Here is a 27,339-nt window from a genome sequence, read left to right on the forward strand (position 1 = left end):
ATGCGTCGGGCGAGAGTCGCCCTGCTGGCAGATTTAGACTTTTGGTGTGATATGAGGAAAGCAGGAGTTGTAGCAGTCAGTGTTATTCCTTTAAATACAGCTGTAAGAGTGTTGTTGTCTTTTGTAATAAGGATCCTGAAAGGGACTTAAAAAGCCTGTTTTTTGAGAAGGACATCTTGTTGCATCCCTCTCCTCGATTTAATTTACGTTGACCTACAGGCAGCTATTTACTCTTGCTGTTTGGGATGTAGAAGTAAGATCCCATTAACTGCTGAACCTGTTTCACTGCGGTGGATGGATGACTGCAAAAAAACTGCTGCTAAACATTTGTATAGTTTTGCCTGAGATGACACAGCGAGTGGATGCCTGAAGGAACAACATAGATTTTTTCAGTACATGGTGGACATGGAAAACAGGGTGTGCAGGTAAAGGTGAGGTTGCTGTTGAGATAAAGACGACAAATGTACCCAAATGCTTGAAAAGCTAATAGTTAAGTCAGTGCACTGGAGACTGTTTCCGTCTCCTGGACTTTTCAGCGTGAGGCTGTATGTGAAAATCCAGTTTGCTGTGTACGGCGATCCATGCAAATGGAGGGAGAGGATAACGGTTCTTGGGCATTTAATTATTTAAAGGCAGAGAGTCAATATATGAAGAAGCAACTCTGTACTTCTTGCCCACAAAGAAGAAAATACTTCCTGCAGCCAATGTAGATGGAAGCGCCTCTTTAATTTACTATAACTGCAGACTGCAAAGAAAGGTCTACAGTATAGTACATCACATATACAATCACACAATGAACAAATGGGTGCTGTTCCTCGTTTTAAAACTAAATAAATAAAAAGAAAAACAAATCTGCAAGCTCGGGTCAATTCTACAGATACAGCCAAACATGTTTAAATGACCTTGAAAAAACAGAGGCATCAACTCATTCATGTTCGAACGCTGCCAGAACCCCGTCTAAAGCAGTCCCGGTGACGGACAGAAAGCGCCGTTAGGTGCAGGAAGTTGGCAGCCACACCACGCTGAAAGTTAATATTTTTGTGTCCCAGAGGGTAAAAGAGGCTGTAAGCACAACTTGGGATACGGGAGATGAAAACAGAAAGACGCGCCCAATCAGAACCTCCACTCTCGCTGATGGGACTCGGCTGTTGGCTGCTTTTCAGGTGAACCGTTCCAGCAGTGCCTGCATTGATAAGCAGTGAAACTGAGGGCAAAGCTGATTGCTGCAGAAAACTTTTAAAAGGATCTGCTGTTCTGAAATGCTTTGAGTACACTAATTTGTATGAAAGCAACACATGATGTTAGAGGTGGGTGATGCCTTTTTGTAACCAAATGCACGAGAATGAAAATGTACTTAATGGATTAAACACAGGCGCCCTAACATGAGCTGCAACATGTGTCAGTGTCGGCATATCTATCTAACAACATACAGTTGAAAGCTTCTTCCAAAGCTGAGAAGGCCATCATTTACTACCAGCATTGTAGTATGTGAGGTTTCAGATTATGTTAAAAAGCCTCATGACCATCACATCCACTGTGTAGACTGGAAACAGATCATGGATGCTGTCAGATGAATCTGTTCAGCTCTTTACTGGATTTAGTTTAAACTCCAACAACAACAATCATGCAAGTGAAGCAGCCTTATATTGTAGAATAAAAAAAAATAAACAGTCTGATCTTATTACACTATTACTAGCTAATTCTTCCCTGAAATACAACAACAAAACTATTTCTTTTCATTTCCATATCTTCAAATGGATATTCAACTGGTGAGGATGTTGCTTGTTTTATTGCTTCAGACATTCACTGCCAGCTGGGACAAAATGTCAGCCAAGGACAAATCGAGTCATCTTATTTAGTTATCTTAATTATCCATGCCAAAGCCAGCAACAGTTGTCATTTGGGTTTCCGTAGTCATATCAGCTGTTTGATGATCGACAGCCAGAAATGACAATCCTGCCTTTTCTCAGCTTCCGTCCGGGATCAAGGACCCACTGTAGAGTTAGCTGCCACTGCTATTGTAAAGCACGTGCAGTATGTGCCATGCAAGAATAGAAAGCTTGATGGGTATTGCAAGTTTAACTGAGGGAGAGGTGGGTTTTAGTGAAAAGTCACTTATTCAGTTCTTTCAGGTGCTTCATGCTGAAAAACAGTCATACAACAAAAAACAAAATGCTATACTATGCATGATTATCAGCTCACTAGATTAGTGTAAAAAAAAAAGAAAAGAAAGAAAAGGATGTGGTTTGAGTCATGTCCTAAGTTACTCAGTCAGATTTACTTCTCTGTTCTCCTCTCCACCTCCCCTCCCCTCTAAATGAGCTGAATAGAGATGATTCTCTCAACGAGCCTTTTTCTAATCATCGCAATAATGCTGCTGACAGCTGACTGACTGACAATGAGACGACGACGCAGAGCATGAAACACACAGTTCATCTCATGTCGGACCATTGTTGAGGGCGACTTTCATTTATGTACACACACCCACGCCTGCACATGCTACACACCCTCGGAGCTGCGCGTCAGTGACTGCGACACATCTTGTTGAAAACTAATTACCCAGCGTTAGAATTGCAACTGATTTAAAGATATAAAAAAGGAAAAAAAGGGGTGAGGAAAAAAAATTGGTTCGCAGCCTCTTCTCTCAATTTCAGATGTTCCATAGATGAATAATGTGGCGTCCGTATGATGCCTGCTGGGAGGGATATGAAATGAGAGATGTTTGGCTGTCCATGGGCGTAGGTTTTTCGGGGGTAGGTGGAAGTGTCAGGGGCCCCTCTATATGTATTACTTTGGCACTGCTTTCCCGAGAACCTTACTGGCTTACATTCCTTTATATCTTAAACTGTCAGCTAGTGCCTGAATTTTGTGATTTCCTTTACATGAGTGAAGACATTTCCAATTTAAATTGATGTAAAAAAAATGGCACAAATGGGTGCATACAAAAAAAAAATCACCAGCATGCAGGAAATGAAGTGTTTGACACGCTAAGTTTCCTAGAAGAGGACCCCTTGCTTAATATATGTCCTTCCAACATTGAAATGAAACCTTGAGGCTGTCAGACTTACGGAAAAGCTGTCAGAGAGTGTCATGTTGTCACAGTCACATGACAGTCCCGTATCTTAATTTCAGGAAAGGAGCTGCATTTCAACTGGCGCACTAACAAAATATGACCATGTGGCCTTGTGGTGAGAGTGACTGTCAAGTGAGCTTTTACAGGACAGTCACGTTTCATCCTCAACAGCAACAGCTACTGTACGTTAGCTGATTCACTGATTGTTCTCTAGAGATTCCCCCAACATGAGCAACAATTAAACTAGAGTGTAATCACCTTGCAGTTGTATGCTTCTGCCAAACATTCAAAATCTAATTTATATACATGTCTGTCCAGACTTGTATAATCTATGAAGTAATTAAATAGAAGCTATTAAGTGTATTTTAAGGTGAAATGAAAGTTATCACTACACTGACATGTAGGAAATGTGGATGTGTTCACATACTTTACTGATAAAGCTGATAGAACAAGAAGAAACTACAACAGCATACACATCTTCGACCCTGTGGCAGAAATGTGCCATACAACCAGCACGGTTTCAAGATGGACACCCGAGATTAGTGTCACCAGTTCAAATTAGTGTGACCAAATGTGTAATATGGTCACAATCGGCTCTTCTGTTCCTGAGTTATGGTGTTGAATGATGGGCAGAAAACATTATGGTGTCACAGTGAGTTTCACCTTTGACCTTCTGGCTGTATAATGTCATCACTTCAATTTATCTTGTTAGTAATTTGTGCAAAATGTCCTCATAATTAGCTAATGAGTTCTTGGGTCATGGTCCCACACTGAGCTCAAGGTGGAACGGGCAATGGAGAAAATAAAGCCTCCAGCTGCGTACAACTATGAAGAACTATGAAACATGAAGTTCTTACATGTACACGTCATGTACATTTACAATACAGGAAGTACACTTTTTAAGATCGCCAGCCTACATTTGAATTTAATTAAGAAATGGGCTACTTACTTTGAATGATAACTTCTCTCTGATCAGTATTGTCTCAAAAAGGATTTATGTCTAAAATAAATCTCTCAATATGAATTCCAACCTGGCTGTGTTGCCTGTGCCTTCAGAAGACCAATGTGAAAACAGCCTTCTGGTGCTAAACTCATACATACATTCTGCACAGTTTAAGTAAAACATCCAAGAGAAGTAACAAGTTTAAGTAACTGTAACTGAGTTTAAGCTCAGCGTATGCCTCCATCACCTGAGAAGATAATAAGTTAGTCTTTATTCTCTAATTTGAAGATCGCAAGAAGGCCTTTTATTTGGACTGTAATGTTCTGAAATCTGAATCTTATTCCATCACATCACCCCTTGCTAAGAGCAGTGATTAAGCTTTATTGAGTGACACCTTACCACCGTATCAGTAGCCTGCAATTATACACAAAGACTGAAACGAGGCAATGAGGGCGAAGCTGCTACCTGTGACGCAGTTTTTCAAACAGCACTCCTTGTGGACTCGCAGCCACTTGTGTAAAGACTTAATTAGCAGTTGTGATGTTTTTTTCTTAAAATGTGTTACGGCAATGATATTATACTCACTGAATGACAAACACGGTAAATGACTGTGTGGGATATATTATACTTGATGTTAGAGGCTGAAGTTAAACGAAAGTGCATGAAATAGAAAACTCACAACGTATTAAACATGAGCAGAGAAGAGACCATTAATAGAGGAATTCCCTCAAGGCCTTTTTTTCCTCCACAGCACATATAATTGGGTTACTTAGCCCAAACCCCAATCTTCTAAGCCCAGCCATTTTGTTCAGCTAAGTTTGAATCATCAGGTTTGCTAAAAGGTGCTCATTTATCAATATCCAGAATGTTACTGTCCTCTGTTGTAAACAACAGGAAAAAGTAGTACGGCATGCTAAACAAAAGGAAATGACCATTATTGTTGTAGTTTTTATGGCTTCAGGACTACAACACTAAATTGCTCTTAGTGATCTCCCCTTGCAACATAGGAAGTGTCAAAACACTTCTCACTTTGTCATTACTCTTAACGATAAAGTCATTAAGATAGTTAAAAAAGTGGAGCCTCACTTTAAGGCAGGCCAGTATTTCATGAAGGATGTTTCATTTAAATGTCTCTTAAATGTGTTACGACTGACCCTGCAGTGTATTCTGGCAAACGTACTGCAGCAAACACCTGTGACGAATGAAAAAATGATGTCAGGTGTCTGACAACCTCTTCCTGTGTATGACAACCTTATCTTCCATTCCCTACACCTGCCATCAATCTGAAAAGAATAAACACTTCAAACACTGCCCTTATCTTTTTTTTCCCCCAATTTGATGACATCTCTGAGAGTGACTTTCTCTTTTGCCTATTTACCATTATGTCTGAGTGAGAATCAGAGACAAGGGTCTTCACCTGCCTTGCATATCAACACTGTGTCACTTCATCTCACATCTTTGGTGTCTGTGGCTGAGGCTCAAAGCCTTAGCAAGCTACCACAACAGTACCTTCTGCTTCTGGATGAGAATGCAAGACGAGTGCCAAAAAGGCAGTAATTCGATGCTCTGGGAATGAGACTAGACTCCAATAGATGTGACAGAGAAGTGTTTGCGATAGGAACTCACAGGCGGTAACCAAAAGCATCAATAAGACATTTTACTTTAGGTGGCAAAACATTAATCTGCAACATATCGAGCACTTGATTTCAGCTGATGAAATGAATTCAGTTTACTGTTTTGTTTTGGCTGTAAAAAAAAAAAAAAAAGTGGGAGTGATGCTTCTATAATTTGCATGGTAATATGTCATTTACTGTTGTAACTGTGATGAATGTGCACCATCTCTGTAAAATAAACCTATCCAAAGTTGTTACTCCCCTCATTTTTCACCTTTAACTACCAGCCCCTGGACAATTTTTGAAAAAAAAAAAAAAAAAAAATTAAGTGGGAACTACCCCAGTGAAGTCATCTGCATAGTTGGTGGGAAACTTCTGCACTCATAATTCTCCACGAGACATGAAAATACATCATTTCCCCCAAAGCACCCCACCCATTGCAACAAACAGCAGCGAAAACAAGCACATAAAAAGGCAAACTGTGTCTTATATTTCACTATTCTGGCGGGGGAAGCTGTTTGGCCAGACATGTGCTCATGAATATTTAGGTTGTGGTGTTATGAATATGCATTAGGACGCTGGAGCAGCGCTATCAGTACACAGATTTATGATCCAGCGTAGGAGATAATGATAAAGGAGGAGATAACCTGGCCACCAGTGTGATGAACAGAATGCATTCAGCAAAACAGCAGCGAACCATGCATGTGCAAGTGTGTATACATAAGTTTTGTTTTTTTTTTTATTAAAACCACCATCTGTTCTAAAACACAGTGAAACTAAAAAGACATTTTAAATGATGAGTATAGAACACAGTAAATTTGAACAAAACAAAACCAACCAGAGCTAAACCGCCAGGGGGAAGAAATATGAAATAGCATTTCTGTCATTTTCAGGGTGTGTCTCTGTGGTTTGTTTCTCCTCTGTCTCTGAGGTACACTGAGAAGAACAGTGTCACAATCGTTTTTTTTTTTAATCTGTGCAATGCAGTACCTGTACGTGTGTGTCATTCGTGCATGTGCGGTGGCTCTTAAAGTGTGTCAACAGTGATAACACACCTTACTGCCCACCCCCGTGGTTGAAGAGATATCGCAACCTTGTGCCTCGGGTGCAGAAAAGCCATGAGGAAGAAGAAGAAGAAGCAGAAGAAGAAGAAGAAGAAGAGATGCATATGGAAAAATACTGAAATAATCTGGAATATACCCTGCAGGAAGGAAGTGCAGGTTGGCATAGACACCATACTGCGATCTCTGGGAAAGAATTTCATTTTAAAGACAAGGTTTTGTGTGTACAGTTATAATTTTCTGGCTGCTGGCATAACTGGCAAGTATATTCAGTGCATTACTACTGAGATGGGTGGGTCACATAAGATAAACAAAATGTTTATTTTACAAGTGTGAGAATTCTTTGGCAATTTTACAAGCACTGTGCTGGATAACCTCAATGTTCACTTCCACTATGCTAAATATTAAATTTAAACATTTGGATATACTCCAAAGGATCTCAATAAAAATCCCTGCAAAATATGTGACAAAGGTAATTAAACTTCGACCATAGCAGCTTGGGGGGAAAAAACTGCTCAACTTCATTTCTCATGCATGTGAGTCACTGTGAAATTATTTTACTTCACCTATGCAACCTTGTTAGAGGCAGCTGATGTGACCCCCTCCGAATGTGTCAGAGAAATTAAAATTTGACTTTCAAAAAACCTCCAATCTTTATAAAGACTGATGATCAAACATGGCAGCCATGCAAAATAACTTCTGCTAGTAGAAGTTAAACCAGGGAGCACAACTGTAGCCTCTGAGCCCACTCTTACTTAGTTTTGAGACATTTTTTCATTATCGCAGACTTTCGGGGGGTGTTCTGGCTCAGACTCGTCTCAGTCTCGGTTCCCTGTCCAGGCTTTAACACCCATCAACCAAGTCTTGTTGTATTTCTCTCTCTCTCTCTCTCTCTCTCTCTGTGCTCCTGTGCCTCATCTATGTGTGTTTGCAGCCTGCTCTTTCCTCTCCTTCAAGCTTATTCCAGCTTTAAGAACTGGCATATTTTACTGTGTCCAACAGTGCCTGAGTTACACTGCATTAGCTGTGACTGAACATTCAACGTTATAACAAAACGTGGCAGGGACACCCTGAACTTGCGGCTAATTGATCAAGAATATGTGTACAGGAACACTCTACCTGACACAATTAGGCTCGCACTGGCAGCAAATGCTACTTTCAAAGCATCTAGAATGAAGAAAATACCTGAGAAGCAAAGGAGGAATTCAGGTGACATAATATAAAGAATGACAAAGTCTGCATATGAGGAGGTAAGGATGGAAAGATGGTACCCAACAAACCCCGGAAAACCACTGTTCCTGGACTATGAAAAACCAAAAACCAGCACTAACTTGCACTATATAAACGAATGTATTGGGGCACCTGACCATGACACCAACAGAGACTTTAATGGCACTGCATTCTAAATACAAAGACAGCTTTGCAGCTGACAGCTTCCACTCTTCTGGGAAGACTTTCCATAAGATATTGGAGTTTTTCTGTGGGAATTTTTGCCTGTTCATGAAGCAGAGCATTTGTGAGGTCAGACACTGATGTTGGACCAAAAGGCCTGGCTCACAGCCTCTGTTCATCCCAGACGTGTTGGATGGGGTTGAGGCCAGGGCTCTTCGTGGGCCAGTCAAGCTCTTCCACACCAAACTCATCCAACCCAAACACATGTCTTTATGGACTTTGCTTTGTGCAGTGGGGCACAATCATGCTGGAAAAGAGCCTTCCCCAAACTGTTGCCATAAAGTTGGAAGCACAGCATTGTCCAAATTGTTTGGACAAAAGCACTGTCTTGGTATGCTGAAGCATTAAGATTTCCCTTCGCTGGAAGTAAGAGGCTGAGCAGAGGTGTGTCTGGATACTTTTGTCTATACAGTGTATGTCAATCTGAACTAAAGTGTTACCTGTCAGAAGTGAAACCTTAGTTTTACTATTTTTAAATAGAGAAAAAGCTGTCCCCCCAGTTACTTGCTACCATATTATGATTGGCTTAAGTTTCGATTTCAATTTAAATTTAAATAGCGAAACTCCACAGGGCCCTATAAACAGTCTGAATACAGAGTGATTCTCAATGTCGACATGAAGTCACCATGTGTACCAGCTTACAGCAGACAAATACATCATTTCACTCAACAAAACACCAAGTGCTAAATGCACAGTCATGCACATGGGAAGAGGACAATAACATCCAATGCAGCAGAAAACTGTGTGCCCCAGTCACAGTGCCCCACAATAACTGGATGAGCAGGAGTTGATGGCTCGGCACAGTCGCTGCTTTTCAAAGCTAACAAAGTCTTTGTGCCAGTCACAAAGGTAGCGCCTGGCAACTGACTCCTGCAATTAAAAATAAATAAATAAATAAAACAATACCGCTGGTGCCACTGGGAGAAGGAAGCGAGAGAGGGAGGCATTGTGCATCACAGCAAGAAGCTACACAATGTTAGCGCTTTGGGAGTTAAAGAGTGCATCGCCTCCTTCGTCGTAGCTCTTCTCGGAGGACTTGAACATATCCGCGTCCGTTTTATTTTTTTAACCAAACGGCAAGAAACGGCACTGCTCACTACAGCGACAGCATTACGTGGAACAAAAAGAGAAGGAAAAAGGGAAGCAGCAAAAAGAAGGAGCGTGTCAAGTTTGTAGAATTAGGTCTTCATTTACGAAAACATGGCTGTGCGTGCATATGTGTGTGCGCTTGCATTTAAATGTGTGTATGCATGTCCATGTGTGTGCATTAGTAATAAAGCCAGGGGCTAGAGCTGGAGCACAGACAGTCAATGTGCTTTAAAGGAGACTATGTGTTCACTGCAGCGCGGAACAAATGATAAATTATTCAGTGGCTCCAACACCAGAGCTATCATCAGGCCTCCGCTGTTATTACCAGCTGATGGTCAGCCGTCGCTCTCAGACGCAAAAGAAAAAAAAAAAAAAAGCTTTAACTTTATGAAAGCTGGTTCAGATGGTGAAAGTAAAAGGAAGGAGGGCAGCTTGTTATGCTGCCTCGTTCACCTTAGAGAATCACAAGTTGTGGACAGAAGGAGTGCTGATAGAGTCAAGTGTCAGTTGTTTACTGCTCCCAAAACTCTGACTTGCTCCCTTTTTTCCTCCACTTATCCGTCTCCTCTCATCCTTTCTGCCAAAGACACATGCAGGCCCTTGTTCTGGACTATTTTCCCATGTGTCATCTTTGCGTATAGTACCTGGCCCTTGTACCTGGCATTGCTCTCTCCTCCTGTCCCTCTCTGCCCTCACCCCACCATCACTCATTCTTGCTCCCACAACCCCTATTTCTGTCTCTAACTCCAGCAGAGATGGTGCCAGGGCAGTGTAATTGGTATTCAGGCTCTGTCAGAGCCAATGCAGAGCCCTGTTAGCAGAATAAGAGAGGAAACATCCTTATCTGGATTTCCACGGTAACCAGAGGGTGGGTGGGTGGGGGACTCAGCTACACTTGCTGCTCTTATTATTTTTTATTTTTCTTTCATTTTTTTTCATCATGTTTCCTCTCTTGTTTTCTCTCATCGTTCTCCCCCTGCTGTCTGTGCTAATTATTGACTGGGTGCGTTGCAGGCTTTGAAACTCACACACACGCAGGACTGCGCACATTGACTGGAGTCTGTAACAACACACAAGAGCATATAGGCACCCATACACACAGGGAAGCGTGGCAGAACACCTGCCTGCATGCACACACACTTTACACGCACAGACATTACACAACCATGCTCAGCTCCCTGCGGAGGCTTTCACTGGCGCAGCTTCCCCACGTCTGCATCCAACACACTTATTACACACACACACACACACACACACACACACACCCTCTCCACTGTCTCACTGTGTCCTCTCTTCTATCTCCTCTCAGTTCCAGAGGGCTACACTGCAAGACACATGTACTTGCACAGCACCATTATGGAGCTATTTTGAGGACGTTGAGTAACTGCGACCGGCTCTTGACTCAAACTGCTGGATCCTCACGCACTGTAAACTGTGACAGCCGCATGGATGAGAATTAATTAAAGCAACTATTTATATATTAGCTTTTAAAACAGAGCAAGTAATAGCATAGCAGAAGGCTTAATAGGTGACCAGGAACATGAAAAACAGAAAAGCAGAGAGAGAGATTAAAAACCAAAACAACTGAAAAAGACATATAATGAAGCAGAGACTGATGGAAATGCAGACAGGCACTAATGCGGGATGTTTTTCCACTCATAGTGGGGAGACAGTTTATGAACAATGGTTGTTATGTTGGACTGGAATTTGAAAGATCAACACACGATACCATAAAAGATTTATGATAAATAAGGTACGCATTTTAGGATAAGATCAAAATAAGATAACAGTATTTGATTTTAAAGGGGCTGTAATTTACAGAAATGTGAACTATTTCTCCAGTCGCTTTCCCAACATCACAGAAAAACCTCGGCAAAGAACAGACAGTTCCCAAGCATTAATATAACTGTTAAGGCTACACATTTAACTGTGCAACTTCTCTCCGCACAACAATCCACTCTACATTTTTATGAGCAGTGGTGACGGCTTGAATGTACTTGAAGTATTCTTGAAAACAATTCGAAACACATTCATTTCCCTTTCATGCTTCTTTATGAACTCCACTACAATCCATAGGGTACTTTTTACTCTATTAGACGTAGTTTTGCTCCCAGCTTCAGTTACTAGTTACTTTAGAGATTCACATTTCATAGAACAAATATTTGATGATGTTATAGATTAAACTATCCAAGAATATACAGAATAAAATAATTTCTATACTTTCATTTAAGTAGCATTTTCACTGAGAACTTATATATTGCAGCATATCTACTTTTACTTATCTAAATATTGCCACAGTTCAATGATAAAGCACAACAAATATTAACTGAATATAATCTATATCTAGCTAAGGGTGCCTCCTAAAGTTTGCCACAGTCAAACCTTTTATTCAGACGTTTTGGGGCTACACGGTTTGACTCCTGGTTGGCAGTATATTTGACAGTGAGCACATTAGCATCACAAATAGAGAAAACTTATGACCTCTGCCATGTCATTCTCACAATATATGACAACGATAAGCATCTTAAATACTGATTAACTCTTAGCCAAAGCAGTGTATTAGCTGCTGTTGCAGAAAGGGAATGACAGAAACGTGACTAATAATCTGTCGAAGTACAGAACTGAATAATCCTCAACTGTAGTTAAACCGAATCTCACATGGACAGAAAGAGTACACAGAATTTAGACGATATTCTCTTTCTCTCTCTCTCGCATTGCTGGTGTAGGTTACTAGCACAACCAATCCCTGTTTGCCGTTACCTGAGTTGCCATGGTAACCCTCCCCCAAAAAGAATTTATTTCAGGAAGCAACCCATTGGCAACAACCTGTGATTCTCTATCTGTCTGTCTCATTCTCTCTTCCTTCGTCATTATTTCTCCTCCTTCCTTTATGCACATTTTACTCATATAAATATGCACATGTATATAGTGTTCTTTTCTTTTTGCCTTGTCTTCCACCATCTCTACATTTTATCTGCCTGTGCCTTGCTGCCTCATTTACTGTCACAGCCTGTCCATATTCAGCCACTGGGTTACTTCATTTGTAGCTACAACCAGAGGAAATGGTGCATCAGGCTCCTTCACCAGACTGTTATCTGTACTCATGGCTGGAGCTGTGTGTGTGTGTGTGTGTGTGAGAGAGAGAGAGAGAGAGAGAGTTTCAGTGTGCATAGATGCACAGTGCAAATGTTCCAGAAGTCTGTGTATGTGCACTTGTGTGTATTTACGTGCATTAAAAAGTGCAAGCGTGCGTGCATGTGTGTGTGTGTGTGTGTGCACGTGCAAACGCAAGCCCGCATGTGTAACCGTTTGTGCCAATTATTTCATTACCGGCTGACAGATTTCTCTTTCCACTATTACTGCTCCCTTAGCCACAGGCACCGGCAGAAACCCTAGCAGTCACACACACACACACACACATACACACAAGCTAGCACACAGAAACCAGTTTAAGTCCATCAATTAAGGAGGCAATTTGCTCAAGTGGTTCCACCTGGGACAAAAGGCAGGTGGGTGGCTATGCTCTGTTTACCTATCAGACACTATTAGGGGTGAGATGTCACTGGTTTTACTTCTGCTCGGCCTCCATTATGTCAGTTTTGCCTTTTTTTCTGCCTGCATGTCAGATGGGCTGTGCATAATGCATGTGTGTGTGTGTGTGTGTGTGTGTGAGAGAGAGAGAGAGAGATTATGTCAAGTCTTCAGATGATAACTGGAATGTATTTTATCTGTCAATGTGTGGCAACCAAATGACAAATGATGCTAACATTTTGTGAACATGGTGTGTATCTGCGTATGCATGTTATGTGTCAGGTTCTCAAGCTGCTGACATGTAGAAGAAGTAGCAGATGCTTTTTTCCCCTTCCACACACATGTCCCTTTGACAAGATTGCTTCAGTGATCCCTCAATCTGTGTGTGCGCTGTAGATTTTGTTCGTGTGTGCGCTTCGATGTGGTCTGTGTGCATGTGTGGCCTCTGCAGCAATATTTCATCCTCTCCAGAGTCCCATAAGAACATGCTGCACTCTGTGTGTGTGTGTGTGGGCAAGTGACCGTTTGTGGCTGTGTATGCAAATGTATACACGGCTGCCTCTGTGCGTGTGTGTGCACATCTACACTTGTTTGCAGCATTTATTTACTATCTCGAAGAAGTGAGTGTGTGTGTGTGTGTTTGGAATGTATGATGAAACCCACACACACACACACCATGCCTCACAATCACACAGTCTGTTTGATAAATTAGATTTGGAAATACAGGAATTTGCTTTGCAATGTACTAACAAAAACACAAGATAGTGCATACAGTTTGTCACGCGGGTGTGTGTGTATGCATATGTCTGCACTTGTATTTGTCACCACACCTCTGCATGTTAACTTGACATGCACAAGTGTTTGTAGCCACAACATTTATCTGCAGAAGGAGCGAGGCTTTGTGTCTACATGCCAACCTCATTGTACAAATGTGCTCCGAAGCATGCTGGAAAACACACGCAGGAGGTAAATCGCACCAAGTGGACCCACATATCAATGTTTCGTCTCACCGCCGTTTGATTTAAGCAAGGGCATTCTGTTTCCTGCACCCCACAAACCCTATCTCCTTTCATCTCATTGGATGTGGTATTATCCTTGGGCTTAGGTGGCGGCGCACAAGGTATAATTTATTGTCTGTTCAGCAAGGCAAATGTGCAAGCCTGGCATATTTCATTTGCTGAATACATATCATTATTAAAATATGATTTTTGAAAAACCTTTTTTATGTTTCACACTGTGTGGTGAAATGCTGTCTAGGGTACATCAGGTCCGTACTTTGAATTTCTTGGTGATAATAACCTCTGAAAAACGGAATATTGGATACATTGTGCGTGAGGCCAAGTCCATGTAATCGAAGGGAGAAGATGTGTGGTCGACTCAGATCACGTCAGTGCACATCAACGCATTCAAAATTGGCTAATGTGCATCACTTCTCAGATGATCAAATGTTGGGTTAGATAAAGCACTCAGTCCCCCATGCCCCCATCCATACCTCTGTTTGAACTCAGACAGACAGCTAGCAAACCCTGGCTGATTTAGCACCCACAGCAGTGAATCCAGCATAACCTGTAAAGTATTGTGTGCACTGTGTATTTTGTATGTAGTACTTTTAAGTCAAGAATATGGCTTTGAAATTTCCCCAGCAGCAACACTGTAAAGAGCCAATACAGCAGAGAAGAAAGCTTTCTGTATTCATGAGTTTTGTTTTAACAGTCCCTGCAGGTACAGTAATGAAGTTCCCTCTCCCCCATGTGGAATGGACCGTAATGATTATGATGAAGCGGAATCTGTTTCTTTTTTTCTTCCCTCTCTGCTATTGTATCACCAGACCTGTAAACATAAGCATAAAACTATATGTGGTAAAGATGTAACTATTAACAGTCGCAGAGACAGAGAATGATCGTGTTTCTGCATGACAAACCAGCGTTTCTGCTCAAACTTCAGCTATTATTCAGTTGTGCCAGATTCACAAAAACGCTAAGGCATTTTGAGGTACAATCGCAGAACAAAACAAACTGAAAGCATTTTCTGTTTTCTTAACAGGACATAATTCAAAAACATGGGCCTGCCTTTTCTCTCTTAAAACTTTCATAATTTACTTTGAGTTAGTCTTTGTCTGTGTTCTACAAGACACATCAATCAATTCGGGAGTGATAGCAGGTTCCACTTCTGCGTTTTGAATTACATGGATCACAGATTCTGCATTCAAAATACTCCACAACTTCATAAGACAAAGGGGTTCCAATGAGTAAACAAGATAAAACATGCAGTCATTTGAATAATGTCATTCAAGCAACCTGTTGGATTACAATTTGACACCGCAATGCTTGCCAGCTACATCAATTATGTCAATGATGATCACCGTAAGTGCAGCAAACGTGTTGAGTTATCCCGCTTTGTTGCATGACTAACACCCATGTCAGCACCTTTCCCTCCACACGCTATAATGGCATTAGACAATAAATGAGTGGCACAGCTTGGGATGACCCATAATGTTGTGGCTTGTCCTTTACAGTGTGCTAAACCCATTTTCTCTTACTGTGTTGGATCGAGAGTAGGAATTGGAACCCCACAAGCAATCTATTCAAGGGTGTAACAAGCTAAGGGGATGTGACGTGCCAATGTTTTTTAGTGATTTTCATTATGTGTCATTCTATTCTAATTCATTTTCAATTGGACCATAAGAGCTGCCACCGTAAGCAGTACAAAAGGCAGGAATGAACGAAGGAGGATCTTGTTTAGCTGCAAGACATCCCGAGAAAGAAAATAATGATCTTTATGAAATTGCTTTAGACACAATCTGACAGCCGAGACAAAGCAAGTGGCTGCCCTTGTTTGAATCGATAAAGCCTCCATTAGTTTTCTAAAGAGTAACATGCAATTTGTTTTGGTGGAGCAGCATAGCATCAGTAATATTCTGCCCCTTTGACACAAAAAGCTAATGCACTATAGCCAACCTAATGCAACATTAAACCTACATTTCTGTCAGATGGAAATAGAAAAACGCTTGGAATGCACTGGATCCATAAAGCATGACCAAGCCTGTTATCACAGACACCACATTTGTGTCACAATGGCCTCCAGGGCCAAGCTTTTGTGAAGGCAGAAAAACCTTGTTTCTAAATCCATTCAAATGACTCTGATCTCACGTGCAAAGAAGATCAAACTTCTTAAGTAGCTATTGATCAGCTAGATGAACAGAGACATAGCGATTGATCGAACAAACGGAGGAATGACCTCATCTCTACCTTTGACACAGCAGGAAGGCACAAATTGAAACCCCACTAGGGTGAACACATTTCTCACCCATCATTTCCTCGAGAATGTGTGGATGTATCACACTCCAGCACCCTGGTGGTCACAGAATCAATAGTCTAGAGAGTTAGCTTATGAAAAAGTGGACGAAAGGTCTGGCTCATTTCCTTTAAATCAGCACTCTTCAAGCTCAGATATCTTTACAAATACCCTGAGCTCGAGTTAGATCATCCAAGGGGAGGGATGATCTTCTCTTTGAGAGATGGTCATGATGGACATGTTGCCAGTGTTGCAAGAATGGGCCCAGAGAAATCCGCCCTTCCCTGGAGGAAAATGCTGATCTGAGAGGATCTTTCTCCCACCAGCTGACAAGCCGATAGACAAATGGCCTTGCTAGTCTCGAACCTCTCAAACTACCGGCCCTCCTTCTTCTTGTCCTACCCCTACCCCAGTGTGTGTGTGTGTGTGTGTGTGTGTGTGTTGTCTGCCAAATAATCCTCCTTCTCTCAGTCTCATGTATGTATGTATGTGTGTGTGTGTGTGTGTGTGTGCACACTCACATGGCTAATATACAGAGCCGAGCTCCATCACATTAAGCATGTTCCCTGGCTACTGCATGAGGTTTTAATTAAAGATACAGCTTCAGTTATTAAAACTGCTCAATCCTTTATGCATTTTTCCACATCTTACATCTAGAAAGAGCTCAATCTATGAATCCGTGCTAGCTTGCTGATCTGCGCCACAATTTACTGCATGTGTAATTTTATCACCAGCATCTGTATTGCATTAATGTTCCAGAGGATGCAAGATGTAACATCACATATCCTTGCTGATTCAAGGTTTTACAGAGTAGCTCAATTCTATGTCTTCAAGCTCAGATTGGTGGGGCCTCTGGGAGTTTTAGAAGGCACTTCATGGGTGGAAGAGCAGGAATGAAGTGTGAGGTCGATGTCTTTCTGACATCACTATTTCCAAAGGCCAATGAGTCTCTCCAGTAAAAACTGGAACCCGGAGAGGATCCTCACAGCCAGCTTTTCATTACAGTCTAACTCAAACCCCTGCCATTTTTATTGTCCCACAGCACTGCCAAAACGTAATCAATAGGACTTTAGGAAAACTGGGTGCAATAGTGCACACTTTTTACTGTCCCACAATCAATACGAAGAGTGAAAAACAGTGCCATGAGTAAATATTGGAGATTTCACACACACACACAAAAAGTGCCCCTGAACATAGGACACAAGGGGGTTGTTTGGAGTAGGCTTAGATTACCTTGATAAAATACCACATGTCTCTGCTGCAACTGTGATTGATTCATTGAAGTGAATTAATTAACAAACCCTTTAAGTAATGAATCAATTAAGCAATTGATTATTGTGCATTACCCTTATGGATTGCAGCTGATACTGACCATTAAAGATAAATTGTGCTCAATTTAAATCGGTTTACAGCAGATTATATGCGGAGGAATGCATGAATGGTTACCTGTGTGTGGCGTTGCTGTGAGCGATTTGCTGAGGATTTGCCAAGTAAAACATGGTGATTGTGACATTGCTTCTGTATGCTAAAGAGCATTACTGCAGCATTAAGTACATGCATATTATCTTTATGTCACATGAGCCTAAAACTGCACTTCAGGGCTACATTACCTAAAATCCTTCCTTTCTGCAGATTAATCATAGATGCTTAAAAGGGAAGAAATACTTAGTTATTACACTTATGCCGCAGTTCACTCCGGACTTGATTGTAATTAAACACTCTGTGTTTTAGATGCAGGTGATGCTCGGCAAACAAATAGGCCTTTTAACGATTCGAAGCATTCTGTTTGTTCACAAACAAAATTAATATTCTGATTGAAAAAAAGTGAAACCCAACATTCACAGATGGTACAGTGAAATTGAATAGTTGGACTGAAATCTCTGCAATAAGAAAAGAAAAAGAGGAAAAAGAAATAGTGTATCAGAAAGAGGAAAGACTGACAATTGTCAATATAAACAACAGTTGTGCAGCAATCCTTGACTGTCTTATGTAAGATTTGACTGTCTGACAACTCTGGTGCACACAGCTAGCCATTCTATGAGTTGTAGAATAGTTCCACTCTTACATAAAGAATCATGAATCCACTGGCCACTGGCACGCAAATGGAGTCACATCTTAAAGGCCACGTTTGAGGGCACGCCTCATTTGAGGTACTGCAGAGCGCATTGGCTTTTTTCTCACAGTGAATGGAGCTTTGTGTTAAGGGCTTTGTAAAGATGATCTGATAAAGCATCATTTCACAAGGGCTACTTCAGGAGAAAGCCCACCTGTCGACCTCTCACATGACTGGCCAACTCCAGCGTCTCCTTGCACAAGCTGCATTGCTGATTGTAGTGTATAAACAAGCAGACAATGTTCTGTAAATGTGCACAACATGCGGACCACAGAACTGTCTTGTCATAAAATGTTGCATTCATTTTGTCCATCAGTTTGTTTTAGGAAATACATTTCAGGAAATGGTGAAGGGCAGAAGCTACTTGGGAGTGCAGGCATGAGGTGTCTTCCTCCCTAAACTCATGTCTAAAGATGTGACAGGGCTTCCCTTTCTCCACAGGCCAAGTACGTGCATGACATGGAGCGTTTGCCACCGCTTGACCCAAATCTGCCTGAGGCTGCTCCGAACAGCCCTGCCACTTTTTTTTTTTTTTTTTTTTTTTTGTATAAGATCCCCTCAACTGGGCTTCTGTCTGTGGTGACTGAATTGGGTCTTCTGATGTCATGCGCAGTGTATGAATACACATATCTCTGTCACTTTAGCCCTTTATGGCTCACCCTGTGGTTTTACCTGAGGATCAATAACTATAGTCGTCAGGCTGACTGGTGGCCTGTAAGGGGGGGGGGCAGAGGACGATGAGAGGCCACTTGGGTGTGCAGAGACAAGGCTTTATGAATGAATAAAAAGAAAATGTGCAATGTACTTCAATTCAACTTGTAATTGCCACAGAGACTGTTTAGGCAATACGCCTCTCTTTGAAGTATGAAAGAGCTGCTAGCAAAATGGGTACAGTTAAAAAGGAGTTTAGTAGAGGGATTTACCAGAGATTCGTTTCATAACACCACATGTCTAAAAGCGCTGGCTTATTTTTAAATCTACTTTAAACTGAATTGTATCTATCTGTTCAAGCCTTTTTTCTCAGCTACTTAAAGTGTTCATTCAGGAACACCTTTGCAGCACTACACATGATTTTGTTACAGAAAAGATTGTGTGATAATAGCCCAGATCAGTTTATCTTAGGTGGAGATTATAACAGCCAAGGTACATCGAGAAGCAGATCCAGATCAATCATTTAAGATTATTCAATTTATCTCTACATGAAAGCCCTAAAATGTCCTTGAGAAGCTAACTGTTGACAAATTATGCATGCACGTATGTTAATTGAGAGGAATATTTGTATCTCACATCATAAGATTTTGACATTTTTAGAATACATCTCAGGATCCTGAACGATGCTAATTTTCACAATGTGCCATAATTTCACTGCAGCATTAAGAGACAACCATTGGCCATTAAGGTTTCAAAGAAGCTGCTCTTCATAACTTTAATTGTAACCCACAGGGTGCCTATATTTCATTTTAAAAAATCTTTTAAACAGTGAGTAACATATGGCCATCTCATTACCTTATCCTTTTCAGTGCTAAAGCAGCCTTCCCTGGATTCCCTCGCCAAAAACTCTTCCATGAACCTGTCAAGACTCTCTATTGCCATGTGACAAATAACTCGGCTAGTCAAGAGCAAAATGGGATTTGCTCCATTGCTTGAATTATTGAGGTGGACAGTGTGAGAAATTTATGGCACAAAATTCATCCACATTCCCTATGCATAATGTTTTAATATGTTTCCATTCCCAATCCGCCCTCTCCGCATCCTCATTTCTCATTGCACAAGATCCCATGTCACATTATGCAAGAGGGCTGACACAATGAGGCGTACAACTCCCAAAAATACACTGACTGGGGTGTTCGGCTATCCAAAGGGCTGGAAGAGGGGTGACATTTTGTTTCTTTATGAGCATTTCCCTTGCCAAAATCACCATCCTGGATCTCTATGGTTAGCTAGCACTCCCACCTTTACTGCTACGATAATAACTCAGGATATGTGCTGTCGACGGTCTGCTTCCAGATAACATACCACCTGCTTACACATCTGCATCACCAGCAATAACACACACACACACACACACAAACCAAAATGTATGTAAAGACAGATACAGATGATCGATCTTTGGCATACAGAGAGGAGACTAAAAATATTTTTTTCTTGTTTTCCCTCTTCCTTCTGTGTATGGTTCATATTGTAAAGGGCTGTATTGCACAACCCCGATGTTCTTACGAAGGAATACTTGAGACAAGACAAAAAGGGGTCTGTTCTTTTTAAGGCCCCTTGTGCATGTCTTTCATTATCCTCATCCCCAAAAGACCATCACTAATGTAGTCCTTTGAATTCATTTTATCAGTTCGTATTATTAGCCCTTACAGCTGGCTTTGACCTTGGCCATTCTTGTACCCTAAAGTGAGCATATTCTCCTCCCCCCTTTGTGTCCCTCCCTCCCGCCGTCTCTCTCTCTCTCTCTAGTAGCTTTTAATGGGAACTATATAAACCATAACAAACTCATACTGCATCTTCTAGCCACTGAGCAACCAGCAGCTTTTCTCCACGAAGTTGAAAGCTGTATTCAGTGTCAAGTTTGAAAGCAAAGAAAATGCAGGCCTAGGGGAAAAAAATGCCTCTGTGGAAAGGCACAACATGATACAGACAAACAGTTCGACAGTGAAGGTCAAAAATATTGCCTTGCCAGTCAACAAGCTCAACAGTGCTGATGGCCTGAATCTAATGAGAGTCCCTTGCATTAACACAGCCATGAGCAGCACTTTATTTATTTTGTTAGGTGGCCACACAATCCTCTTTTTGACCTCTGTGGAAAAGGCTAGCACGCCACAGTAAATTAAAACTCCAAAAGAAGGCTGTGGGACATGTGCCAGTACAAAATCCTGAACTCCTCTTGTTTCCCATTTTGGCTGACCAACAAGTAACTCTCTCTCTTCCCCTCTCTCTCTCTCTCTCATCCCCATATACCCCCACCCACCCCTCAGTATGGCTGAACACTCTCCTACCCTGCAGTAGTCATGGACTCACCACGGTGAGGAGAGTGTTTGCCACTGCTTGACCTGAATATTTGCCCAAGGCCGGAGGCAGGGAGGGGATGACAGGCCATTCCAAGCCGGCACAAAGGAAACCCATGACAGTTCCTAAGTGCCAAACAGACTGTGCTCGCCTCAGGGTATACATGTATAAAGGGAATGTTAAGTGCTGTTTTTTTGTGCCAGGTTCATACAGTACAGTAATTCCCTGGTTTGCAACATTTGACTTTCATAAGGAGTTTGAGCAGTAAATGCACTCAACCTCCGCAGGAAGATCTCCCCATAGACAGGTATGATTTGTATTTATTATGCCACACAGTAGGTGGAATTAATAATTTGTTGCAGGGGGTAACTTGCCACACTGAATCATCAAATGGATTTGATGATTGCCGGTCATTAAATCACTTAACTCACTTAAATGTCAGCAAATGAAAGTCCATTAATTAACCCCAAAAGCTGCACCACTCGCCACAATGCAGTCATGCCCGCAGGCTGTGGAATCCATGCAGCATGGCGGGGATAACAGACACTTTGTGAGCAGTGTATTAAAGCACTGAGCCTCGCTGTGAGGCGTGTGAATGATGATTGGAGCGTATCACGCACTGGAACATATATGGGGCAGAAAACAATAGAAGGCAAACGGAACGACATTAGAGCCGCTTGACCTCAATGTTACCCTAAAGCTAGACTCTAGTGCCATCTATTGAAAACGTTTACAACAAATCAGTACTCTATACAAACGAACTGCTTCTTTCAGTACTGCTTTTTACTGTACAGCTTGAACTTATTTCTTCCATCGCAGAAGATTAATCAGTCGATCATCCCCTGGCGAATGACTTGTTGATAAGGAAAACTGCGGATGAGGAATATCACAGCCCAGCGTCAGTAGCTGTGCTTCGTGCACACAAATCGGCTTTAGTGTCGTTTTGATTGGATTTTTATTTTACAGCGACTTTAAGAAAAAGATTTTTGATTACGATTGCGCCGAAGCAGCGGACGTACTCCGCATTGGAATTGCCGTTACGAAAAACTTCATGCAAACTACATGGAAGGCGACGGCGCTGTCAAACAGCGTAAAAGTGACATGTAATCAGACGGAGCTCTGAGTGATTACCTTCTTTGAGCAGGCGGGAGTGAATAAGGAGAATGAGAAAGCAGCAGATCGCCGCCCCGGTCAGTGCCCACGCAACTCTGAGCAGCTGCATCCTGGCGTAGGAAGGTATGAGGCGGACCGAGACAGCCGTGCAGCAGGAGAGACACACTCCACCTCAGCTCACAGACATGCACTGACTCATATTCTTTTGGCCATGTAATTCGGCATTCATTCCCTTCGTGCAAAATCCTCACTTGATCGTCCGATTTTAGATGAAACAGAGAGGACTGGGATTCCGTGTAACAACAACACAAATATGCGCTCTTGTTTCGCCGCCGGTGCGTCACAGTGGCTCCAAACAGTAGGACTGTTAACCCCCAATCACCGTCTGAAGGGCTGACATCTTCCCTCACGCCACTTCTTCTCTTTCCCCTTTTCCTTTCAGAAGTCTTTCCTCGGCTGTGCTGCCGTCTCACTCGCGACAGGTTCGGCAGAGCGGGCTGCGACCCCTCGGTGTGTCTCTGTCTTCGAGTGCGCACGGCGGTCCACGGCGATGCGGCGCGCAGATGATGATCACCGCTCTCCGCTGCATGTTACGCACATCTCTCCCGCTGCTGGAGAGGCAGAGGCAAATACTGCCAACCAAGTCGCCTTGCAGACCCCCTCTCCCTCTCTCTCCCTCTCTATCTGTCTGTCTGTCTCTCTCTCGTTTTCCCTCCCTCTCTCTCCCTTTGCTGGTTCTTCACTCTATTGCTCCGTCACTTTCTCTCCCTCAGTCGCCCCTGCCTCCCCTCTCTCTCCCTCATTCCCTCTCGATTCAGTCTAATGCCACTCTTGCCATTTACGCACGACAACTGCCAGTTTCATAAACTATGCATCTCCTGGATAATCCCTGTTCTTCTTCATCAGCGCATTGTAGCTCCTGAAAACATTTTTGTTCCAACCCAGAGGCAGAGCGTGGATGAATTTCCCTTGACTTTTCCTTAAATAGATCAAACTGTGCAAAGACCTGGTTGCGCACGTTGTTTCTATCTAGTTTCTTCTTCCCCATAAAATAATCTATCATGTTCAAAACATGCAGGCGTGAATGTCGGCTCATGTCTCTCCTCTCTATCTCTGTGTGTATTCCACACACTGGATGGACTGTTTTTTATTCTCTGCTTAGCTCAGTGTTACGTCACATCTCCCCCAAATAATTTCCTTGAGTTAAAACATGAGATGAGCTGCTACAAAACGATGTTTCCACTGATAAATAACTGAGCAAACTGTGGGCTGCAGGTGATCCAAACAGACTTCAAACCGAATTGTGTCAGCCTAGGAGAGAGTGTTTAACCCTCGTTTTAGTAAAACGATATAAAGATTTATTTCTATTGCCAAAGATGCATTAACTTCCATTCCAGACATTCAAAATGAGTGCTGATTTCCTGTACCTCATCTGTAGATTTTTTTTTTAAAAAAAAATATGTATATATATATATATGAGAAATTTCTGCACCTCCATATTAGTCAAGCCTCACGGTTATTGAAACAAGCAATAGGCTTTGCGTAGCCTAGCCTGAGGACCATTTTCCAAGAATATTCAACACCCCCTGAAATCTATTACACATGAAGCCTAAAATTTCATCATATTATAAATATAAAAAATTGATGTCATTACAAAATCTGAAAAAAATAAACCTCTTCTACTGTGTTCTCAGTCTGATGATCAAAAAGGATTTTTGGATCGTGTGAGTGGAAGGAATCTAACTGGAGGAGGACCAATATTGAGTAGCAAAACAATAGCTTGTATAATCCCCTGCTGAGCACTAACCCAGCTATTGTCTCTGCTTTATATGTCCATATTCTGTATGCACATGAAGTGGGATGTGGTGAGACATGAAAACTGAAATATTCATTCATTTATCCATCTGCTAAGTCAGTCAGTCAGTCATTTGGAAGACATTGGTCAGTTTACACACACACACACACACACACAATAACCCATATGGCCGCTCAAGTGATCACAGCATTTGAAAGCAGGATTTCCTCTTCGGAGCGCTTGTGAGTTTTATCCCAGCGTCTGTGTATTTATAATTGAATCAGAATGACATGGTCTGACGACTGACGGCGCCACTCAAACCGGAGAGCTGTCATTGCAGTGTCAATAAGGTTGGTCCCTGCGGCTACTAGCACTAATTAGCTGATAACAGTCTCTGCTGGCTGGCGTGCGTGCCAGACTGTGTATGTGTTTGTGTGCATGCTGTGAATGTCTATGGCATTTTTTGTGTGTGTGTTTCTCTCATGTTTTTGTGAATATGTGTGTGTGTGTGTATGTGTGTGTGTGTGTGTGTGCTGGAGAGGGCCTTTTTTTTTCTTCCCTGACACCTCCCAGCCTCCTCTCTAACACTGTGATCCATCCATCTACTGCATGGAAAGCAATTAACAGAGACCTGACCTCTACAAAGGTCTGGGGGTGGGAAGACTGTATGTACACTAGTGATTGTGTGGGTGTGTGTGCATGTCTCACATTATTATCTGCTGAACCTATACAACTCCATACTCACCGGAAAAGCGGCAAACTAAGTATAACTCTGTGCATGAAGCCCAATTAAGAAACTGTTGGACGCACTGAGAAAGGACTGATACCGTCTGATCTGCCAGAGTAACCTATTACAACTATTCACAAGGTTGCCATGTTGAACCTGTAAAATAGTCCCAAATCACCCAAACCATATGCACAGTGTTGGAACATCACTTTTTAACACCAATTTGGCAAGAGCCATTTTTTGTAACTGCAAGGAAATCTTTAGAATGTGGAAAGAATGCCGCTTTGCTCCTTCTGCACATACTGATGATTAGGTTAGGCTATCGGTTATTTACAAAATACAAACCAACATTCTTTACACTCAAAAGTCAGCTATGGCTTCAGTCGGCACAGAACAGCCTCCACAAGCAGCGCACAAACAGCTTAGAATATAAAGTCGAGTGTGGAAAGAAAGAAGGGTGAACATTACAGAAATCTGTCTGTCATATAGGTCAAGTATAGCCATGAATTCTCAGCAGGTGAGCTTAGTTCTTTCCACAATGGTTGTGTAAAAAGCCAAATGAAACAATTTTCTTGTAAATTAGGAAAGTTCCCATCAAGGCCACAGAACACACAAAAATGTACTGTACATATTCACTGTTTTTACCTCCATGCAAGGTGAGTAACCTCATGTGATATGTTACTTTTCAGCCTTATAAACACCTGAAGGATTTTTGGGGACCATTTGGCAGAAATGGAATATGATATTAGTGGTTATGTTTTTCTTAGTGTATAATCACTTGAATTTAAGAATCATTGTGTTTTCATTAGATATCAAAGGGAAAGTCCGCCATGTCGCACCGCTTTTGTCTCTACAGTAGAAAAACAGCGGGCCTGTTACGGGGCAATGTATGACCAAATTTATCTTCCTCGTTTGTTTGTCAACAAGTTATTGACAGATCAAGAAATGTTTAGTATATTACATAGTGATGTTACTCATATTTAGGGTAGACTGGACCCCAGAGAGGTCTGAAACATGTCATCAGCTCAAAATAATGTTTGTAAGCCATTCTTCTAAAGTTGTGAGATATCAAGCTGATGAAACAATGTTAAATATGTTTTTTTGAGCTGTTAAACAGGGTCCTGGGCCTCAAAACATTACATTTTGTATTTGCTGCACAATTACATGACAGATGAAAATCTAAATATTTGTATGTTAGTGTTTTCTATCTCATGTTCATTACTGAATTTTAATTTTATCACAAAGTACACAGGAGCTCATTTTTACACTGCTGCCTCAGGGACCAACTATTCTGTCTAGACTCAATTAAAATTCCCTGCTAGATGTTTACTTCCTTTCTTGATATTACAGGGGGATAGCGAAAGTGTTTTGAGCTAAGTTTTGGAGCACTGTGGAATTCTTTTCTTTCTTTCTTTTTTCGTAAATTATTAAAACATTTCCTTCCCCTGTATCCTCACACCACCCACCTACATTACTGCCACATCTCCTCTCTCACTTTCTCCTCCTCTTTACTGCCACCCCCTCACCGCTGCTTTTCCTTGCCAGAAGCCAGGAGAGGCGTTACTTGCTTTGTCCTCTGTGCAGGTCACTGGCTGTATGCCAAAGAGAGCCCATGCCAATAAAATCCATGAGTAATGGCCTAAAACTTCTACATTCGCTGTGTTTCCCATTATTTCCCATGGCCAATAAATTTGAAGCAGAGCTTAATCAGAGGGAAAAGCTGGAACATAAGGCTCTTGTCCAGTAGGCTGTCCAACACAAAGATTCTTACAGTTTAATCAGAGATAAAAGTTGGGGTGGCAGCCACCAATATGGTTTCCCCTGTGGCTCACTTTGTCTTCTGACACGTGGAGACATTATTGTTTGAGCAGATAAAAACACTCATGCTGTTTGTCATGAAACAATGACTGCCCCTGGAATGGACTAAACCTGAAATAAAGGTCTTTAAGAACCTAATGTAGAGATGATTGAATAAACATTTCATAGTCTATGAATTACCCAGTGAAGAATCCAAGGACTGTATTTAAACAACCTATAGTGAATGGTCTAAGGTGCTTGAAGCAAGTGCATTTAGACTGTCTCTATTTTTGTTAGCTTGTTAAATGATTCCTACTCTGAGTCCAAATTAAAACACAAGGTGCAAGTGGGTTGAATTTAGTCCCTTAATTATGCATAGGCATGTTTTGGGCAGAAGATGAATTGAACCAATCAAAGTGTCATCTCCCATTCTCTTTCAAAGCCAGGTCTACCTTCCTGGAGTGCTAACTGGAGTATTGCTATTTATAGAGTGACCCTCGTCTTGTTGAGGGACAGGTGAGTGGCCTTTGGCAGGTGGACCTTCTGCCTCCCCTTTGCCCCAGTTCTCTGTTCGTCAGCAACTTCATTTGACCGCATATGAGCAAATGCAACGATGTTAAGTTGAGGACAAGGAGGAGGAGGAGGGCTGCGGCCCATCATAATGCTGCATGGATTGCAGATCGCAGATCGGGCAGGTCTGCCCATGATCAGTTTAATTGATAGCAAATG

The 27,339-nt window shown here is 41.8% G+C and overlaps 1 protein-coding gene across 5 annotated transcripts in view; it reads right to left on the minus strand.

Moving 5' to 3' along the window:
• LOC124054077 (chemokine-like protein TAFA-5) overlaps positions 1–27,339 on the minus strand; it is a 128,770-nt gene that overhangs the window by 63,648 nt on the left and 37,783 nt on the right. The window contains exon 1 of one of the 5 annotated variants that reach the window (XR_006842306.1): positions 22,310–23,402. The exons of 3 other annotated variants lie outside the window; for them this stretch is intronic. Coding sequence is in view for 1 of the 2 variants with exons in the window: in XM_046379754.1 (XP_046235710.1) it covers positions 22,310–22,400 (91 nt within the window). In the remaining variant the exon portion in view is untranslated. Of the gene's footprint in view, positions 1–22,309; positions 23,433–27,339 lie in introns of those variants that run through there. One more of the 5 variants, XM_046379754.1, reaches the window with a different exon arrangement.

This window comes from Scatophagus argus, chromosome 22 (assembly GCF_020382885.2).
Source record: "Scatophagus argus isolate fScaArg1 chromosome 22, fScaArg1.pri, whole genome shotgun sequence".
Classification (NCBI taxonomy): Eukaryota; Metazoa; Chordata; class Actinopteri; family Scatophagidae; genus Scatophagus; species Scatophagus argus.